The sequence below is a fragment of the Astatotilapia calliptera genome, chromosome 9 (assembly GCF_900246225.1).
Source record: "Astatotilapia calliptera chromosome 9, fAstCal1.2, whole genome shotgun sequence".
Lineage (NCBI taxonomy): Eukaryota > Metazoa > Chordata > Actinopteri > Cichliformes > Cichlidae > Astatotilapia > Astatotilapia calliptera.
Window position 1 is genome coordinate 16,851,636 of NC_039310.1, and position 21,334 is coordinate 16,872,969.

At 40.0% G+C, this 21,334-nt stretch overlaps 2 protein-coding genes across 2 annotated transcripts; one reads left to right on the plus strand and one right to left on the minus strand.

Annotated features, from left to right (window-relative positions):
• Positions 1 to 46: 46 nt before the first annotated feature.
• On the minus strand, positions 47 to 15,362 carry cspp1a (centrosome and spindle pole associated protein 1a). Its single transcript, XM_026179509.1, is given in 30 exon segments — positions 47 to 569; positions 788 to 899; positions 984 to 1,063; positions 1,581 to 1,644; positions 1,776 to 1,810; positions 3,325 to 3,449; positions 4,236 to 4,362; positions 4,453 to 4,510; positions 4,596 to 4,694; positions 4,777 to 4,917; positions 4,992 to 5,138; positions 5,291 to 5,349; positions 5,460 to 5,561; positions 5,666 to 5,816; positions 5,906 to 6,017; positions 6,255 to 6,342; positions 6,928 to 7,052; positions 7,136 to 7,464; positions 7,677 to 7,716; positions 9,041 to 9,137; positions 9,239 to 9,324; positions 9,941 to 10,018; positions 10,136 to 10,479; positions 10,718 to 10,819; positions 11,222 to 11,302; positions 12,946 to 13,043; positions 13,163 to 13,263; positions 13,358 to 13,433; positions 14,494 to 14,593; positions 15,300 to 15,362. Coding segments are annotated over 27 exon segments (3,054 nt in total). The 5' UTR covers positions 13,209 to 13,263; positions 13,358 to 13,433; positions 14,494 to 14,593; positions 15,300 to 15,362; the 3' UTR covers positions 47 to 441.
• cops5 (COP9 signalosome subunit 5) lies at positions 14,761 to 20,111 on the plus strand. Its single transcript, XM_026179510.1, has 8 exons — positions 14,761 to 15,051; positions 15,307 to 15,541; positions 16,263 to 16,391; positions 16,797 to 16,862; positions 17,097 to 17,182; positions 17,323 to 17,434; positions 18,127 to 18,275; positions 19,820 to 20,111. Exons 1-8 carry the CDS (start codon positions 14,915 to 14,917, stop codon positions 19,908 to 19,910), a joined length of 1,005 nt encoding a protein of 334 aa, XP_026035295.1. The 5' UTR covers positions 14,761 to 14,914; the 3' UTR covers positions 19,911 to 20,111.
• The last annotated feature ends 1,223 nt before the right edge of the window (positions 20,112 to 21,334 follow it).

Here is a 21,334-nt window from a genome sequence, read left to right on the forward strand (position 1 = left end):
ATTACAGTTGCTGCCAGCTGTTTAAGAATGATCAGCCAGGACAACATTACAGTAACATTTTTATTGCTCAAAAACACCATGACTTTATTCATTAACTGAATCCCACCTTTACAAAATGCTAATGTGCTAAATGTAGAAGGTAAAGAGGAATTGGCCACAGTGAGTTTTGTATTAACTGTTTCTTCTGTGATCTAATAGTCATTAATGTTTTTACAGACTCTGGTCTCCAATGAGAGCAAATAGAAACAGCACACAAGTAAAGTGTAAGTCAGTAAAGCACTGCACAGGAAGGACATCAGTTCTCATGAGAACCCCCACCTGCATTTGCAGAAAAGGTGGCTGTGCATTTCCAGTTTAGAGAGCCACCAATGGGAGCTGTGCAATGCAGTGTTTAAGTCTGTGTGGAGCTCCCATCCGCCTGTTTATCCTGTTGTTACAGCCTCACTGCTTTACAGCGTCTGACGTTCCGGGCCGCAGCCACAGTTCCGTGGCAACAGTGTCCACAGAGACACGCCTCCCCATGGCAGAGCCCAGCGACGACATGTCCGCTTCATCACCGGGCAGCCAGTCTGTAGGGTACAGGGGCGTATCCATCACATTTTTTTTTTCAGTGATACTAAAAAACGCTTAAAATTTGCACATGTTGCTAAAAGCCAACAAGTATATAAAGTGGCACGCTTTTTATGTTTCACTAATTTATACGGTGTTTAAGATTAGCTCCCACTTGCTATACTAGTTATAAGCCTGATCATTTAAATGCTTCCTGTAGTGAATTCTTTCGTCTTACCTTTTACGCTGTGATCACCAGAGTGGGAGTCTGGCCTCGTAATGTGGCGTTTGTTCTGGTTGTTGTGACTGGGTACTGCTGGCAGATTATCACCCCCCTTGTCAGCCACCTCCTGTAAATATATACAGAGCTTTGATATCTTAATGATGGTGATCCTTTTGATCTTAGTAAAACACAAGATGCATATCAGACATACATCATAGTTAAGTGCCGTCCTCTCCTGGTGCTCTGCTGATGGTTGAAGGGATCTCTGCTCACGTGCCTCACCACTGTAACCTGACAAAAACCCAATTGCCATGTATCATTAATTGCAAATGTCTTTACAGCCAAACAGATGGTAGGGACCTAAACTTTATTCCGTTTATCCATGCATAATATGAAAATAGTGAGAAAACCCTGAGCTTCAAAAGTATTCAAAAGCCATCAGTCTTTTTTTCTCTAATGTACCAATTGCCTGTGCTCTGGGAGTCTGCTATCACCACCCTGCAGCTGGCGTAGTCACCTTGCAACTAGCACTGGCACCAGCTGCAACACAGACAGCTGGCTGGCATGCACCACAGTTAGCCTGGCAGAGAAACCAAGAGCTAAATTGGCCTGGCACACAGAGTGTCGTAGAAAGGTATTATGAGGTTGTATGTAGAGGACTTCCCAAACCGTGTCACCTTTATGTAAAACATCTGGTGCTTTTGGGATTTTTTTCAAAGTCTATTGTGTCCCCAGTCATGTGAACACAAGAAGGGAAATAAATGAGAAAGACTGTTTTTACAGACGGACCATATTCTGCCAAACTCACCAATAAAAGAACTCTCTGATGGCAATATGGGGTTTCTGTGAGTGGCACGTCCAGGGTTCTTGATCTGGGAGGAGACACAAATGCAGACAGAAAACAATAAAATCTCTACAATTAAAATTAAGCCATGCAAGACTGAATTATCTGCCAGGGTGAAAGTGCAGAATATAGTTACTGTGTAATGTGCTGATCACTTACAGGATAATAATGACCTAGTTGACGGCCCAAGAAGTCTACAGAGGAAGACAGAAGGAGGAGTTAGAGGACAAACATTTGAGGTGAAACTGATTTGTATTTGCTCACTGACCATGAGCAAATACAAACTCCAGTTTGGGAACACATCCAGTCATTTCTTTGGTAGCTTACATGAGATTCACTGTACACATGGGCAAACTGTCCGTCACTGACCGAGGCCTCAAATGACCTCATGAGATTAAAGTTTTGGTTTAGATAAAGGGAGATAGAGCACCAGTTAAAAGTCTAAACCATTTGGTGTCCTCCACACTTACAAGAACAGCATGACCAAAGTGATTGTAAACAGAATAAACACTAACTTCCTCTATGTAGCTTAGTACTGAGAATAAAAGAAAAGCATTATTAGACGTATTTGTTCTTCTTCTTCTTCTTTCGGCAGCTCCCTTTAGAGGTCGCCACATTGGATCATCTGCCTCCATCTCCCCATTTCTAGCATCCTCCTATGTCACAGCAACCCCCTGCATGTCCTCCTTCACTTCATCCATGAATCTTTTCTGTGATCGTCTGCAAACATCATCATCCACAGAGACTTTTGCCTGATCTCATCTGTCAGCCTCTCTGTCACCAGTGAAACAAGAAGGGGCTCAGAGCCTATCTCTGATGTAATTTCACCCCCCAACTGTCACTCCCACCGCACACTTCACTATTGTCTTGTTGTCCTACATGCCCTGCACCACCATCACATATTTCTCCGCCCCTCAGGACTTCCTCATGCAGCACCAGAGTTCCTGTCTAGGCACCCTATGATATCCACAAAGAGTGCAACTCAATCAGTCCTTCTCTACACTTCTCCATCTTATTCCTCTGTAGTTACTCTCTTCACATCAACCCCGTTCTTTAAAAGTGGTACGGTTACACTTCATCTCCATTCCTCAGAAATCCCCTCACTCTCCAAGATTGTGTTAAACACTCTTGTTCAAAGGTCCACGGCCCTCGCTCCTAGACCTCTCGATGTCTCCCGTCTCCTTCCTCTTCAGAGTTGCCCTCACTTCCTCCTTGCTGATTCTCTGCACTTCCTGATTCTCTAACTCCATTTTCATCCACTTTCTGTCATTAACTTCATTCATGAGCTCCTCGAAGTACTCCTTCCATCTTCTCAACACACTCTCTTCACATTAGCACATTTCCACCTCTATACTTAATCACTCTAATCTGGTGGACATCTCTTCCAGCACAATTTCTCTGCCTAGTCATTCATTACAAGTCATGTTCTCCTTAGTGTCCAGCCTCACATACAACTCACTACAAGCCTTTTCCTTTGCCAGGGCCACCTCTCTCTTTGCTGTGCGCCTAGCCTTCCAGTACTCTTTTCTTCAGCTCTCCGACTATCCCACTTTTTCTTTGCCAGCCTCTTCCCGTGAATACATTCCTGAATCTATTATTATTTGTGCAATGAAAATTAAATCAGACTTACTTCAGGTTGGTACATTGTAAGAACAACAGTGGTTCAAAGAAGCATTAAAAGCTGTGTCAAAGCTGTGTCTTTTATTACCTCTGTGTTTAAGCTGGATGAACTCCCTGATGTTTTGCCTGTTAGCATGTGCATCAGCTGGAGAAGGACTCCTAGCTGAAGACAGGACAGCTTCTCTATGTGCAGATTCTCTATGTGGTCGTCTTCTACACATGAGCAAAGGAGGAAAATCCCAAATTAAACAGAACAACTACCTCTAATAACAAACAGATGTCTGTCTGAAAACGTAGCAGCAGTTCACTATGCCAAATGCTTTCTAGTTGTGCACAGTAACTATACCATTTAGCTCCACCTGCTGCACTGTCCCTGCAGTGACATAAATTAATTCTGCATTGCTATAAAACAATGAGGGCATTACGCTTGACCTGTACTTGCTGAATACATTCCAAAGCTTTTATGTTCCCTAAAGCGCTGGTCCTTCTGTGTGAGCAGTCTGTGACAAAAGAAAAGCCCAGAGACTGGCACCAGTTCAAAGGCATTTCTCAGATGATTTGCTGTAAACTTGAATACAAGCACAGATTAACAAGTGGCTTGTAAAACATTCCTGTAATTTAGCAGGGAGGGATGCAGTTACTCGACATATCGTGCTGGGCTTGGTAATAATGGGTTGAGAATATTCTAAATAGCAACATGGCTACTGTAGTGCTCCACAGCAATTCACTGAGGAAAGACATGGGTCACTTCATTTTTTCCAAGCACAGTAATACATACTTCACTACAAATATCAAATCAAGATCACACTTTAACAGCCCAGAGTTAGTATTGTGTCTTCACTTCACAACATCTGGGGGTTAATTGGGTTAAATTCAACATAGCAGCGTCTCTAAATGTCTTAATATTAGCCTGGCACAAAAGATAGAAATCCCTGTTATTTTGGGTCTGTTATACCTGCACACATCCCCCTGCTGTTCAGTGCTGCCTGACTGCAGTACCTGTTTACCAGATTGTAGTGGGTCTCGTGTGAATCCGTGCGACCCATCTGAACCTCCAGTTGTCGCTGCTCTTTCCTCAGATAACCACGGAGGGCTGACAGCTTTCTGATTACTTCCTGTTGATCATCTGAAGCATGACAGGGGAGTGAAGGCAGAGCAAGGATCAGAAAAATAAATGTTTATGATTTGCACGCACAGAGGTTAAGACAAATCTTACCCTGCTGGCTGGGAATTTCATCGGGTGGTCGGTGGTGCGGTGCTGACACTGAGCGATTCTGTGAATGCATGTTTTTTTATTATAGAGTTATCATAAAGGGTAAAATGTGAAAATATTTGCAATCTTTGCGATGAGTTACTCACAGTTCTGGATGACCGCTGGCTCAAAACAGAGGAGGGCCTATATGGCGCAAGATTTGCCAGCTTTTTCTGCAAGGTTGGGATAGGCGGAGAGGGCTGCCTCTGCAGGACAACAAGTAAAATGTCATTCTTTGACAAAGACACAGCGAGCTATAGCACTCCTGTCTTTTCGTGCTTACTGTACCTCATAATTCAACCGTGAGTCTTTCTCCACCCTGGTGGTCTGAGGTACCTTCTTAGTCTCTTTTTCCTGCATCACCACCTTTTCTTGCTTCTGGCGATGTGTTTCAGCTTCATGGATCCAGCCTTGGTTTTTCAGCTTATGCTGCAGAGAGTAGATAAAACTATAAAGAAGGAGAAATGATGAAGGACTCTTTATAAAAGAAACAAGCTCATCACCTCAGTCCTCCTTTTCTCTTTCCTTTGCTCCTCCTCATATTCCTCCTGTAAGCGTGCCCTCTGCATGGCGAGCCTCTTCTCTTCTTTCGCCTCCTCAATTCTAATCTGTTCTCTTTCCTCTTGCTGTTTTCTCTTGTTTTCCTCTATCTGTTTGAAATGCACAGTTACAGTTAATTTACAACTTTTTTAAAGTGTTGAGAATACAGGTTGCTGTAAGTCTAAAAGCATTTCATTTCATCCTGCAGTTCATCAGTACCCTCTCCTATCATCCATCTACAGACTGAGGCCCCGGGACCTACCTGCTGTTTCAGGGCTGCTCTGTAACTGTCCTGCTGTTGAAGTGTCTCATCCTTGAAACCTGTAAAAGGTGAAAACAATTTAAAACAGAAAAGACAGAAAGCCATAAGCTATAGATCTACAAAGCATATAAAATGCACAGCCACTGAAATATTAGGAAGATAACATTACCTGTTAGTCGATGGGAAATGGGAGAACTAGTTTCAGTGCCAGGAGTGGGCACAGGATTCCTATATGATGCCTCATTGATCCTGTGCATGTGATTCAGGTCACCTAAAGGCAGCAAAACATTCATTAAAACATGTTACATTAATATCTGTTGATCAAACACATTAAATTATCTGGCCTCCGGTGAACACCATTACAATAAAACTTACTAACAAGGTTGCCTTTTTGGTCTCTAATTGGAGCGCCTCCTCCTCCACTTCTCCCCCAGGGGTTGTATGCCCTCATCTCAGCCTGTATCTTGGCATTGAGTCGTGCTGTTTCTTCTTTCTCTAGTCTTCTGTGCTCCTCTCTTTCTTTAATCTGGGCCCCAGACACAATTTTCAAAGGATGAAACCATGACACCGCTATAACAGAACATGTGGTTTCTTCATGGAGCTATAACAATGTACCTGCTGTCTGAGTGTCTCTTGGTAGCTCAGTACACTCTCTCTCCTCTGCTTTGACTTTTCTGCATGAAGTTCTTCAAAAACCAGAGCAGATGCTCCATGTTGATGAGTTTCTCTGGAAGCAGACAGAGTAGCAAATGGCAAGGAGATATAAGTACAGAAGGTAGTGATAAGTATTCAGTTTGTGAAGACCCTCTTCCGGAAGAGAGAAAAGATCTACTGGGTTGCTGCTAGCAGAGATGAGGGCATTTAATGCAGCTTTACTGAATAAAATCTATATTAACATCAACATGCTGAAAAAATTAACATGTTTTACAAAAAAAACTCCAAAGGTGCTGGGAAGGTCACTGACTCATTTTGGCCACTGGATCTGAGAGGACGCATTCTCTGAGACAGAATCTTGGAATTCTCAGACTGCCGATTCCCCCCGGGCAGACCATCTGATGTAGAAAATACAAAAATATAAGATAAAGAATGCACACGATTCAAGAGCTTCATGAACTATCTGCTGCCACTGACTGCCACAAACAAAGCTCAAATAAAGAGCAGGAATTTGGCAGTAATATTAAAATAGAAAAGAAATAACTGTAACCAAACACACCACTCGCATATAGTATTATCATTAATGTTGCCTTCAGCTGTAGAAAAGGAGAAACGGTAACATTACTGTTTTCATGAATGTTGCTTTAAGCTTTTCTGAAGCTTAAAGCGACATTCATATGATTTGCATGGAGGTGACAGTTGCGTTAAGTGCAGCAGGTCATCTATCACAGTAAATGTAAGGGTTTATTTTAATTTTGTTAATAGGTTGTTGCAGTTTCTTTTTAATGTTGACTTTACACAAACTGGATAGCAACACGTTTTTCAACTCCAGCAATCTAAACATCACCACACTGAAATCAAACCAGTCGTTGTCTGCTTTAAAAACTGCTAGCAATAATCAACAACATAAGTCTAAAAAAAATGTGGATAAAAACAAGAAACATTTAGTAAATACATATTTGTGAAACAGATAGTTACATTACTTGGATTGTGAGGAAGATGAGGATCTAATGGATTCCTGGTTCCATAGTAGTAATAATCTGCATCATATGGAGTCTTGTAATTGTGAGGTACAATGGGAGGTAAAGGAGGAGCAACACTCGCAACCCTGAAACAGAGTTACCAACACTCCAGTGAGTGTATAGCAGGGCTGCTAATTTTATTCATTTAATCGAAGCAAATGTGAGCTACCTTGGGATGGTCACCTCTCCTAGGATGTTTGAGAAGTCTCTGTGGTAGTCCTCACTAAAATAGTCCAGTGAGGGGACACCTTGCGGTAATTCCATCCCATTTGAAGGCACAGTCTTCCCAGACTGTTTTCAGAGAGCTGTAATCAAGTCCACCTGGGACTTTCCTGGGGGGGCTCTCTCATCTGCATTCTCAGTGGGTTTGCCATTTTCAAGACTGGGATTTAGGTGCTTCCCTTCGGCCTCTAGATCTTTTCCTAGCTTGTGAAGAACATCCTGGCTCAGGCTGTTATAGTGACGATTCACAGACCCTAGCTGCTGTATTCGGTCAGGCTGGAACAGATTACGTGTGGTCCAGAACACAATCATCAAAGAAAGACAACATATATATCGAGGATAAGATTAGGTGGTACTTCTTTCAAGAAATTTCTCCAAGACTCCACAACCTATGAAAGTTATAATAACAAATCCAGACCTGACACAAACATTATGTTTCTGCTGTTTAAAGGTTTTGCTAGCCAGATCTTTTAATGCTATTCTCCTACCTCTTTCTCAGGGTCAACTCTCAGCTCAAGTCTTTTCTCCCCAAAGAGAAAAAAAGGACAGAACAACGTCACAGGCTTGATGTTTTTTTCTATGTCTTCTTTTTTATTCACTTGCTCCCTTTAGGGGTCTCAACAACATGATCAACAGCCTCCATCTCACCCTATCCCTAGCATCCTCCTCTGTCACACCCCTCCGCATGTCCTCCTTCATGACATCCAGAAATCTTCTCTGTGGTCTTCCTTGTTTCCTCCTGCCTGGCAGCTTCATCTTCAACACCCTTCGTCCAATATATGTGCTATCCCTCCTCTCCACATGTCCAAACCATCTCATCCTTGCCCCCTCTAACTCTCATCACTTCTCTTCTTAACCTAGCTTCGACAGGTCTTTTCTAAGTTAAGAAGAGAGGTGACCAGCGATCAGTAGTTTGATTTCATGCTTTGTAGATCATAAGGGTTGAGCTAGCTTAAAGGACTCTGATGAAAATGATGATTTTGACCAACAGAGGGGCAGCCGCGCCACTGTTCCAGTAAGAGCTGAGGAGAGTCCCAGATGAGGGCTCGCCCAGCAGCCGCGGAGCAGAAGTCAGGGGGAGTTGCAGTGACGCGCCCGTGAGCTCCGCCGGCCCCCAGCTGTGCCTGAGTGACCGAGCCCCCAGGCCAAGAGGCCGGGGGCACCCCTCTGTTGGTCTTCCATGGTCTCTTGTATTCTGGGGGCCTCTGGATGTCTGGAGTTTTGATCTCCTCCATACCCACTTCACACCCTGGAGGACGGGGCTGTGGCCCCCCCACACTCCCTAGCAGATCATTACATGGAGAAACCTTTGGAATGCAAGCATGCTGATCCACACAGGTATGCACACATGGGTATTCACAGACGCGGACTAAAGCTTTCTTGGCTGCTGCCTCAAAGCACACTGTGCGCTGTCTATCTTGCGTGCTGCACAATATCGTTTATTATTTAGTAAATATTGATATCTATGACTAGCTAGTTTATTGTGATGGTGCTTTGTTTTCTCTATTATTATGTTGCTCTTTGTTGTTTGCTGTCTCCTCTGTTTGTTTTTTTTGTTTGTTTTTTTTTTTTTTTCTCCATACAGGTGACCCAGGAGTTCTTTTTTTTTTTCTCTCTCTTCCCCCCCCTCTCACCGTCTCTTCTCCCCTTTGGTTTTCTTTCTTTCTCTCCCCCTCTTTCTCTTATTCATTCCCCCTGTCCTATTTATTAAAAAAAAAAAAAAAAAAAAAAAAAAAAAATGACAAAGGATGAACTGAAGCTCTGCCATCACGTAATGTCGCATACTGCTGTTTCTGATGTCATTTAAAAAAAAAAAAAAAAAAAAATGATGATTTTGAGAATAAATACTTACTCCATCTTCTTCCTCTGCTTTTCAGCAATTTGTCTCAGTAACTCCTGCCTGTATTGTTCTTTCCTCATCTGAGTTGTCTCCTGCTCTTCTGTTATTCCTGCATCAAGACGTAGAGTTATTAAAATACTGCTTAAGTTCTGAAATATGACTTTAATTGATAAATTGCATTTATTATCTGTGTAGTAAGAATGTTTTTACCTATCAACAGTCCAGTAGCAAAATCAGCCTTATCCTTCCTGACAGCAGATCTTGCAGCCATCTTCATGCTGGCTGGCACTTGAACACTATTGAATACAGATACACAAACAGAACGGGACTCTCCATAAGAGTCACCCAATTACTGACAGCATGTAAGGGTAACATCACTGCAATAACTTCCTCTTTAAGCCACACCCAGCTACGATTTTATGTCACACAGTGGCTGCAGAGCTTTGAGGGCTATAACTCAGAGACAGAGAGCAAAGGCTTGTGCTTCATCAATCCAGCTCTTCTGATAAACTCTAGGGTGAGCAATTTTTTGCCTGGAAAAGGGCCAAGGCTCACTCTCTATCACAGCACCTCATGTTACCAGGTTACTGAATGTAGTTCAGAAACAATGAAATGCAACAGCAGGCAAAAGTGTTGAAGAGCAATAACTGAATATGGCAGCAGATACCAGTATAATCAATTATGGTACTGATGGTATTGATTCTGAAAATTTATGAGACTTTCCAGGGGGATGTTGTTGGCCGCCCTTGTCTATATGTGACCACTGTTTCATCATCATAAATCACATTGCTGCAAAACCTTTTGCCCAGGGCAAAGCATTTATGAGCTAACATTATTGCTAGTGTACAGTTAGGAGCTGAGATCATTAACAGCTTTCTAGAAGCAGGGGTCAAAAAACATAAACTTGCTTACTCAGACTTCCAAATTGTGTCATTGGTCTTCTGATGAGAAACTGTAGGAGCCGCTGTCTCCTTTATGTCCTGAGAAGCCCTGCCATAGAAACAGACAGGACAGTGAAATTTGGCAGAGGAGCAATCTGATCTCATTTATATGGTAACGGATGAAACTACCAGTAATTCAAATCATTTTCCAGAAAAAAAAGGATACTTCTTCACTCTGCACTCTTGCGCTGTCATCTCCTCTTTGTACCCAGGCTCTTGAGTGTGCCTGTCGTTCCTCCTCCTGTATCTCAAATCAAACTCATCCCCTCTGTCTGTGTTTAGCTCGTCTTCAGAGCTGTAGGGCTCTGCTCTGAAGATTTGCCAGCGTCTTTGCCGCCTCTGAACTGGACTCCTGATTTCTCCATCGTTGAACACCTCGGTCAGAGTGGAAGCATCTTTCCTCTCATTGTGACTGGGGACTATGTTTGTGTGGGTATGTTTGTGAGGGGATGACAGGGGAGAGGCTGGGGGAGAAATTTTCAAGCCATCTGAAGCGTGAATCTGTCCAGGCTGAAAATGAAAATGTGAGGAAGAAATTCAATGTGAAAAAAGATTTACTTTGTAACAGAGTGCTTTTCGTTATTTGTCTTTCAAGTACTCAGTGAGCTGTATCTACCTGATAAATGGAGAAGCATTTCTACTGATAGAGAATCCTTTAAAGTGTGCTATAAAAATTGCATGGATTATTGCATCAAACACACTAGCGTTATTGTGCACGATCTGCCTATTGAGTCATCAGTCTTCTTACCTTGGGACTGACAGAAGACGTTCTCCTCTTTACCGTTCTGATTTGAGCTTGTTCTTGGAGGAAGAGGTTGTATTCTTTATTTCTCTCCTCTCTCAGTTTTTCCTGCAAGAGAAAAAACAAAAAGTCAGAGTCAAGCAGCCACACCGCTCAGTTAAGCTCATGTGACACTTAGAATTTAAGGAAATACAAAACTTAAAGAATACCATCTTCTATCAAAAGAAGATACATATTTCTGCTTGCACACATTCGAGTGACGATGAGGTTAAGGCTATATTTTTTGCCTCAATATTTCAAAAATGCTTGCATCAATACTTATCAACATTCAGCTTGTCGTGCACATATAGACGCCTGAAATCCCTCTTAACTTTTGTTTGTAAGTTCACGGTCTTATATAAAGAAAATCAGTTGCCATGAAGCGCGCAGCACTGTGCAGTCAGCAGTTTGTATCAGTTCTAGCTGAAGAGCTAAAGCTCTACTTTGATGACTGAATGAATGCAGGCACACCTTTACAGATATCCTCTCATCAATCGGTAGTGACACTCCATCAAGTTGTTGTTGAGGCTCTTTACTTTTCAGATCCGTTTTCTGCAGGAAGAATAAGAGATTTGCTGTGTGTACGCAAATGCAACACAGAGACAACTTAGTTAAACACAGACATAAACTCACCAGCCACTTTGCTAGGTAAACCTTTTCAGCTGCTCATTAATGCAAATACAAAATCAGCCAATCACATGGCGGCAGCTCAGTGCATTTGGGCATGTAGACAGGGTGAAGACGATCAGCTGAAGCTCAAATCAAGCATCAGAATGGGGAAGAAAGGTGATCTAAGCTACTTGAATGTGGCATAGTTGCCGGTGACAGATGGACTGGTCTGAGTATTTCAGAAACTGCTGATCTACTGGGTCAGTCTGAATCCAGGGAGCAGTAGTTCTCTGGGTGAACATGTCTTGTTGATGCCAGAGGTGAGATAAGGGAAGAATAGCAATGATTGCTTCAAACTGATAGGAAGCAAACAGTAACTCAAATAACCCTTTGTTACAACCAAGGTATGCAGAAGACCATGTGAACCTTGAAGTAGATAAGCTAAAGCAGATAGTGGTGGTGTAATGGTGTGTGGGATGTTTTCTTGGCAGACTTTGGGCCCTTTAGTACCAACTGATGATACTACGTATATACAGCCTACGTGAGTATTGTTGCTGACCATGGCCATCATTGTATGACCATGAGTATCCATCGTCCGATAGCTGATTTCAGCAGGAAAACACTCCACCATGTCATAAGGCAAAATCTTGTTCAATCTATGCCATTTAGATTGCCAAAATGGTTCTAATGTGGCGTTAGGAAGGTATACCTAATAAAGTGGCTGGTGAATGTATTTTCGTAACGATTTCTGATATGTCATTCCAGATAACAAGTTCCCATGTTCCAGACAATTTTAAGATTAGGATTTAAGATTTATTAAGTCTTAAATGTAACACTAATAAAAAGGAAATGTCTAAAATGCACATTTAGGTGTTTTATTCCATTCTGTCAATTGGATATGTATGCAAATTAGCACATATTTAATCTATGTTAATCGGACACCAATTTTTTTTTTAAATAATTCAGCATAAGCTTCAAAAAACTTGCAATACATAAAATTATTATCTTAATATAAGTAATCAGCTGTTGAAATTTCATTGTGACTGTGATTCATTGTGCTTTTCCTTCTACAGTGAGCTACAAATTTTCACTTCGGTGGCACTTACATAAAGCAAAGATTTCCAGTTTTATCTAACTTGATGTTCTGACTTTAGGTTAATTATTTTTCATATAATGTTTAGTCTACTATTTAACAATTTATTACAACAGTGAATGAAAATAACTCAGTAAAAGGTTTATACTCTAATGCCTTTGTGTGGTGCTCTGTTGTTTATTTCTCTTTTTTTATATTGAGATTGCTTTTTTTTTTTTGTTTTTTTAAATTGTGCATCTTTTACCTCACTAAGCCAGTTTGTCTTGGCATATTTTTTAAATTTTATTTTAATAAGCTATTCTGATTTATTTAAGACCTTTTCTTATAGGTTATATATAATTATATGCCTGATGTAACAGTAAATTCCTATTGTTTTGGCTAAATGAACTATATATTATTTTATCTATACATGTTCAGATTTTTATTTTATTTATTTATTTATTTATTTATTTATTAAGTTATTAAGTTATTTATTTATTTTGCGTCGTCACACCCTGGATATATAGTTTCTGTAGTCCAGCTGGAGCTCCCGCTGAAGTTTCTGCTTCTTCCTTTCATACTCGGTACCCAGCAGATGGCTTAAGCCAATACCTGGGAAATACGGCATACGGTATATAGAGTAGACTGTACAATAAAAACAGGAAACTATTCACTAAACACTACAGGCTTAAATAATGCAGCCAATTCACTACTACAGCCTTGTACAGTACCTCTGTCGGGATTGGGGTTTACTCCTAGAGCTGCTGCTGAAGTCATATTTACAGCATTGTGTAATTTGCACCATCTGACCCTGACTGTGGAGAAAAACTCGCTGAAACAACGATTTGTTTATTAAAAAGCAACATGTGATTAAAAGAATTCCTTTGTTTGTTTGTTTGTTTGCTTGTTTGTTTGTTTTTACTCACCGGTTGATTAGTTTACACCTATAAACGTTGCTTCGCAAGTCCTTGATCACATATGGCGGGGAGTTTTTTCTTCATGCTTCTCAAAAAAAAAAAACGTCCAATCGTGATACACAATACACCCAATAAGGCAAACACTGGACTTAATGTTTATATACCCCATAATGGGGTATATGAACATGCGCGTCTATTTTAAAGCTCGGATGTAACTCTGGCTAGACAAATAACAAGACCAAATAACACGATATATATCAATAATTCTTAAATTTCCACACACAGCTCAAACCTATCCGACCGATCTTTCACATCGAGCCCAAAGCGTCATTCCGTTGCCATGGGCAACCATGACACAAACCTTCTCCTGGGAGAGGCTAGCAAACACATCTAACACAAACATTCTAGAAAAATATGTCTAATATAGTCCAAATGTTAAGTCTTTAATAACTCTGCAATATTTAACACTAGGATCTGAATTTTCTGTTTCTTTTTAATCGTCTTTAAACAACATAAAACCAGGCAAAGTTTATTAACAACATGTTAATAAACTTAACATACTTCCCCTCTGCTGTTGGACACATGAACAATAACCATATGACTGTTCCCACCACTAACACATGACCCTACGCTGTGTTCACTGCATCATTCCATGTTTGGCACTGATCACCACCTGCACTCATGTATATATCTTTCAACGTAGCACTCTTAATTCTTATTCTCATGTATATATCTCATGTATATCTCATGCACATATCTTCCCACGTAGCACTTTTAATTCTTATCCCTACTTTTATTTTTTTCCATGTCTATTTAAGTGCTATTTATGACACTATGTTTGCACTGAAGCACCGCAGCAATTTCCTAATGTTGTAAACCTGCTCAACATTTGGCAATAAACCCCATTCTGATTCTGATTCTGATTCTGATACTGCTGTTGTCTAAAAATGATACCATCTAGCCTTACCCAGCAGCCCTTTAGGCTAATTAATAGCCCTTTAACTTACTAGCTACGGCCTTCCTCCAGAATAGTATTGCCTAATTATTGAATACTAGCTTCAGTTTTATTGACTCATTAAATACTTCAGCTCCCAGTACAGTGCTGAGGCTCTAAGAAAAAAGCCCTGACAAATAGATGTAGGTACCTTTCTAAAAAGCGCCGCTAGATGTCAGTGCGTCCCCAGAAGTTAGTTTGACGTCGTCGCAGGACTAAACCATGGCTTCCGTCACAGGGGTAAATATATTCTAATAAGAGTAATAAATAAGATACAAATATGATTAATGAATGCAATATCACCATATATCATTGCGTTGTAGTGTTAAGAGATGGCATATAACAAATAAACACATCAGTGGTAAATATGTGTAATATGAAAACGAACGTCCCCGTCGATTTCACTTTGTTGCGTTGGTATCGCTCACTGTCATGGCTCCTTGAGCGAGTGGCTATCAGCTCCTAAAACGTTATCAAAATCTTTGGGGGAGAAATACAGCACTTCTTCCCTTATTTAAAGAAAAAAATCGGGTTTTTTTACGGCTCGGGTTTTGCTTGGATACATTATTAACATGGCGGGGAGCAATACGGCTCAGAAAACATGGGAGCTGTCTAACAGCATGCAGGAAGTTCAGAGCATTGATGAAATTTACAAATATGACAAAAAGCAACAACAAGAAATCCTCGCTGCGAAACCATGGACGAAAGAGTGGGTGCAAAACAACATTGTGGTATTTAGGTTTCTGTCTAAGTATTTAGGTGATTGCTGAGCTGCCGTATTCGTATTAAATGGTGTTCGTTGGTAGTTTATTGTTGGAACATTAGTGGTAGCTTAGCTACAAACTAGCAAACCGGTCTTTATGTTAGTAGCAGTACAGCAAACTGGATGTGTATCTACAATATACGCACTGCTTAATATTATCTAACATCAATACAAATACATTTGTCATTGTTCACCTTTTAGTCACCACTACTTCAAGTACTGCAAAATCTCAGCTTTGGCCCTGTTGAAGATGGTAATGCATGCCAGATCTGGAGGAAACCTGGAGGTGATGGGCCTCATGCTGGGAAAGGTGGACGGTGAAACCATGATCATCATGGACAGCTTTGCTTTGCCCGTGGAGGGCACAGAGACCAGAGTTAACGCCCAGGCGGCAGCCTATGAATACATGGCTGCCTATATTGAAAATGCCAAACAGGTGGGACATTGACTTCCACGCACATAAAGAGCATCGTGTTTGAATTATGACTTAGAAAGAAGGAACCGAACTATAGCCTAAATAAAATCAGACTTGATTTCATCTGAGACATTAACTTAATACTTTCTGTGAATGTCACTGGCTTACAACCATTTTTTTTTTAACTTAAGGAAGAGTGTTTCAGCTGCTTTAGAAAAATCTTTAACTTAATATCAGTAAGATTTTTACAAACTATAAAGGGATTATTTGAAGCATTACTGTCTTTTGATAGTATTAATATTCTGATAACCATATATAACCACATTTGTCTGCCTTTTCCCATGCTGAGTATACGATTACTTACCTCTAACCTATTTTCAAGCACTTTATTGTAGTTAATGTTGCAACCCAAGAAGCAGGAATACAGTATAAATATATTATAAGGTTAATATGATTTGCACTCTTTTATATTATCTAGGAATAATTGTAAAGTTTTGTGTAAATTGTACTATGTTATGAGGTTTCTCCAGTCCCTGTTTAACATACACTATCCAATACTCTAATGAATTCAAGTGACTACACGAATGTGGAGATATTTTTTCTTAAAAGAAAAAGGAAAGATAGGAAAAATGCTACTTTAGATAAGGATAAAAACTGCAAACTGTGTCAAATACAATCATGTTACTGACATCTTACACTGCCCTAAAGAAGATATGATTTTATATTATCTACAATTCCTCAGGTTGGCCGGCTGGAGAATGCGATAGGCTGGTACCACAGTCATCCAGGCTATGGATGCTGGCTCTCCGGCATAGATGTCAGCACCCAGATGCTCAACCAACAGTTTCAGGAGCCTTTTGTGGCTGTTGTGGTAAGATGGGAAATAGTAACCAGTTTTATTTTGAAGCTAATGGCTTTTTGTTTTGTTTTTTAACTGTGACTTCTACTTTCCCACTTTTCAAATGGAGCTTATCCCATATCCCACATCCCATTAATGTGGGTGTAACTGAGAAGGGGGGAAGATTACTGATGGATGAGTTGTAGATTTGCATGTAGTACTGATGAATATTTTGCTATTACAACCACATTTGCTATTTACACTTCATTTGGTTTAGCGGCGCTTAAATGCCAGGGGCGTCATGTAATTAAGTGTGTATTTTCAGCACACTGACAGCCCCAGTAAAAAGGCTCCTGGTGGCCACATTTGAGTAGTCCCTAGAGGTTTGTGTGACCCCTGACTCTGTTTTCCTGTTCTACTGTATCTTGCTTCCTATAGATTGATCCCACTCGGACTATTTCTGCAGGGAAAGTCAACCTCGGTGCCTTCAGAACCTACCCGAAGGTAAAGCAAAGACTTTAGCAGCAGTCCTCTTTGGTCTTTAGTAAAATCACAAAATATCTGTTTTTTCATTCTTCTTGTGCATAGCTGTATTTGATTATTTGAGACGTTTTTATATACTGATTTTATTGTTGTGTATTTGTTAAGAATATATTTATAATTTTTTTTCAGTCACTCTGTATTCTTAATTCCTTATTACTGTAGTAAGTACTTAGTATTTCCTTTTTGGATTTTTAGGGTTACAAACCCCCTGATGAGGGACCCTCAGAATATCAGACTATCCCCCTGAACAAGATTGAAGACTTTGGTGTACACTGTAAACAGTGAGTATTTATATTTGCTACAGTATTGTACCGGATCAAATACTTGTGTAGCATGTACCGTATCACACATTTTTTATTGTTTACTTTATTTTCAGTACTTGCACATGCGCTTCTTTTTTCTCTGTCGCTCTCCTTTTTAGGTATTACGCCTTGGAGGTTACTTACTTTAAGTCCTCCCTCGATAGAAAGCTCCTGGAACTCCTTTGGAATAAATATTGGGTTAATACCTTAAGTTCTTCAAGTCTCCTCACGGTATGTAGGGCATTTCAAAAATCAAAATGTTTGCTATTTGTTTGACATTTTGATTTATGGTTAATTATTACTCTATAACTCATTTAGACATGTGGTCACCAGCTTGTGATGTCATGATTTATTGCTGCTTATTAGCTAAGCGTCCGTGTTTGTTGATTTTAGTAATAAGCTGTACATGAACTTTTTTTCACAATGGAGATAAGTATTAAAGCTGGAGCCGACTCCATGATGCTCCTTTTCCCCCTTGCTGTTCGTTTGCCCCTCATGTAAATTTGCATTGTGGATGCAGGAACTCTGTCCTGAGCTTGACTAAACAGTCTAAATAGGCATCAGGCTTGTCCAAACAGTTGGTTTTTTGGCGTTTTGGATGAAGATGAATTGACTAGATGTCAAGAACGGGCTGCTTTATGGGTGACGGGCTTTGTCAGTTGCTACACTGTCACCCCAGCCAGGGGCCTCCCTTGTCATTGTGTTTTAATTACCTTTTCTACCATAAACACGGCCTCACCTTAAGCAAACCTTTCACTGACTTCTTTTCATTCACCACAACCCATAAAGTGTTCCTCTGGCTTTTTAGACATATTTGTTGCCATTCTGCAAAAAAAGAAAAAAAAAGGAAAATCTGTTATCAAGCTTTTAGTGGCAAATTGTGCATGAGTCAGTTTCTGTGTGTTTGTGTGTTGCATGGTCAGAACTCGGACTACACCACGGGCCAGGTGTTCGACCTGTCAGAGAAGCTGGAGCAGTCGGAGGCCCAGCTGGGCAGAGGCTGCTTCATGCTCGGATTAGACACACACGACAGAAAGTCTGAGGACAAACTGGCCAAAGCAACACGAGACAGGTGGGTTTTATTTTCGATAGAATGCTTTAGTAAAATTAAATGTCAGCTTAATTTATTTTGGGCACTGTAACTTAAGTATGATATAATATGACTGTAAATGTATAAATAATATCCCACTAGATGAATAAAGTGGTCAGTGGTGTTGCTTTCAATTATGTAATCATATTTTCTACTTGTGTGATATATATTATTTTTTCCACTGACCTTATAACTGTCTTGTTTTCTTTTATTTCGAGCAGTATTTTTATCACATCCTCAAATTAAATGTCAGTCTTTTTTAAATCTGGCAGTGATTAGGTGTTAAGGACAGTAGTTTATTTTTGTGTTTGTTGCTAAATTAATCTAAAATTTGTTTCTTATTCAGACCAGTGTTGCTTAGCAGTAATAATTCAGTGCTTTAAGATACTTTTTAATCAGTTATTATGCAAACTGACCCCATTTGGCTATTTCAAATTTCTTGATATAGTTTCTAATAGAATCCAGCTCAGTAATGTCTTTATGAACTCCGCCAAGGTGGTCATGTTTTTGGGAGCATTTTCGTGTGTCATTCCTTCTGTGTGCAAACAGCTTCAAAATGTTTGAATTCATTTAGATAAACTTTGTTGGGGTGTAAGGTGGCATCATGGTAACAATCCATTAAGATTTTCCTTACATCCATTCAGGCCTTCAAGGTCAACTTAATGATTTATTGCCTGAAAATTGACAAAAAGCCTTATAACTTAGAAGCTATGATTCTTACAAGTGTGGTATAAAAAGCACCATATAAGGATTTAAAATATCATGTCATATTTGACCTCTGACCTCTCCTTCAGGGTCAATAGATTGATCTTAAGGTGATAATGATGCTATATAGAGAGATTTAAAACAGTTTCTTTCAGCAATTGTTTGTATTGACAACATAGAGGCATATTAGGAATGACATATAGAGTCTAAGTAACACGTTACTATATTATGAATTTGTTATGCACATTACAATAATAGGTTATAACTGTTTAAATACGTAATTTGAATACACAGAATATGTTAGAATAAGTATTTTTTAAAAACAAACTTCTGCTGAAAAACCTTTTTTTTTCACTTTTTTATTATTAAATATTTAAACTAAACAATGAAGTAAATGCTACACTTGTACTATATCCACATGAATTTAAAAAACGGGTTTCATCAGGGCAAATAATGTTGATAGTGGTTTCAGTTTCAGTTTCATCTTTTAGTGGCTCTATAATGTAGTGGTTTAAACCTTCAGCTGTCAAGCTAAACATCCCCGGCTTCAGGATAGGACACAGGAAGGCCAAATCACACACGGCGAGCTACCTGCTGTGGCGACCCCTCGTGAATACGAGTGCAGTCGAAAGTAGCTTTAGTTTCAGTGATATCTGATACATACACCCACTACGAATGTCTGCAAACAGCAACGTTACCTTTAAAAAGTCTGCTGACACCACTTTAAATGTCATATCCCTTTATGCTGCATCTGTTTTCCTTTTCTTTTTTCCCCCCTGGATTAAATGCTGATCTTCATTTCTCTCTGTGGTTTATTTTAGCTGCAAGACAACCATAGAAGCGATTCATGGTCTGATGTCTCAAGTCATTAAGGACAAACTCTTCAATCAAATCAACACGTCTGGCAATTAAACCTCAGCCACAAGGCCATTTGAATTACACCTAGAAATGTGTTCTTGTGCATGCCCGGTGCTTACTGATTCATGGTGTATGTTTAACTGCTAAGAGTAGCATCATCTGTTATTTCTCTTGGGAGTGCTTTTCTATTCATTTTTCCTTCATGTAGGTAAGAATTAGAAGACACGTGCAAAAAATAAAACTTAAAAAAAGCAGCATTTTGTGTTTTTGTTTTTTTTTTGTTTCTTTGTTTTATATAAGGCAAAGTGTAGCTGGGACAGTGATCGGTTTCAGTGGAAGGTGGATTAGATGTACACTGCTGTCCAAATGTTTACTCTTTAATGCATAATATTATATTCTCAATGCCCAAGGCACGGCGGCATCTTTTCACACATAGCCCTGATTCAGCACAACATTTAAATAACACATCGGTGTGGTCACATTTAACGCTCAGTCTAACCTAGCACCAGTCAGTCATTCAAGTGGTGTAGCCTGTCATAGCATTACATAATGGAACAACAAACTACAGCTTCTGCTTAGGCTCAGCGGGAATCGACTGCCATGCGTGAGATGTCTCTGCGGAGTTGCTCCCAGCACAGTTTGGCCCTCGGTGGTACGCTGTGGCAGAGCGGCCAGCTCGTCAGGTTGTGGTGTGGCAGTGATGCAGGGCAGAAACAGAAGCCGTGCACACTGGGGTCCATTCACCCGACGCGCCTGCTCTCCATCGAAGCAGACACTCGCCGAGTCTGCCTTTCTTTCTTTTCCCTTTTTTTTTTCCTGTTCCTTTGGCCTGGGGTTGTGTGATGTCTTTTTCTATGGTATTGTAATGGCTACATGTATATTTTTGATGTCATGTATTGCAGAGGAGAGAATCCCAGTGGGAGAGTGGAGGTGCCTGTTTTTTCTCATAAGCATGAGCTTTGGCACCACTTGCTATAATGATTTTACTTAACCATGATTTAACCCGTGTCTTAAAACTGAGAACTTTTGGTGTACTGGTTTACGAAGATGGAACTTATTAGATTAGATTTCATGAAGTTTAGGAATATGAAATCATTGAGTAAGGTTTTTGCAGTCAGTCTATTAACTAGTTTGTATTTTCGCCAAATATTTAAATGTATTACATGTCTGACTGTCAGTGCTGAGGAGGTATTTAAAATATGCACTTCTAAAATAGATTAACCTAATGTTTGGTCTTTCATGATTTAAGAAACATGTTGAACTTGTTGGATATGTAAATATTGTGATTATCACCAGATGGACATTTGTATGCATGACTAAAGCTGCAATAAGAACATTTATGTAAATTCTAATCAAGTCAAATTGTGGGCAGCCAAAAAAAATTAAACGATTCTTTTCAACAGATTTCTAATTCTGAAGTATGTTCCCGTTAGTACAAAAAGGTTTCTGCTTGCATGACTGTGAAAAAGAAACATCGT

What these genes read in the sequence shown, in the direction of transcription:
- cops5 (XM_026179510.1), top strand. Translation starts at nt 14,915, where the DNA reads ATGGCGGGGAGCAATACGGCTCAGAAAACATGGGAGCTGTCTAACAGC. An exon ending in GCGAAACCATGGACGAAAGA is followed by an intron (nt 15,052 to 15,306) that starts GTGGGTGCAAAA and finishes TTCACCTTTTAG; the next exon opens with TCACCACTACTTCAAGTACT. An exon ending in TTTGGTGTACACTGTAAACA is followed by an intron (nt 17,183 to 17,322) that starts GTGAGTATTTAT and finishes TCTCCTTTTTAG; the next exon opens with GTATTACGCCTTGGAGGTTA.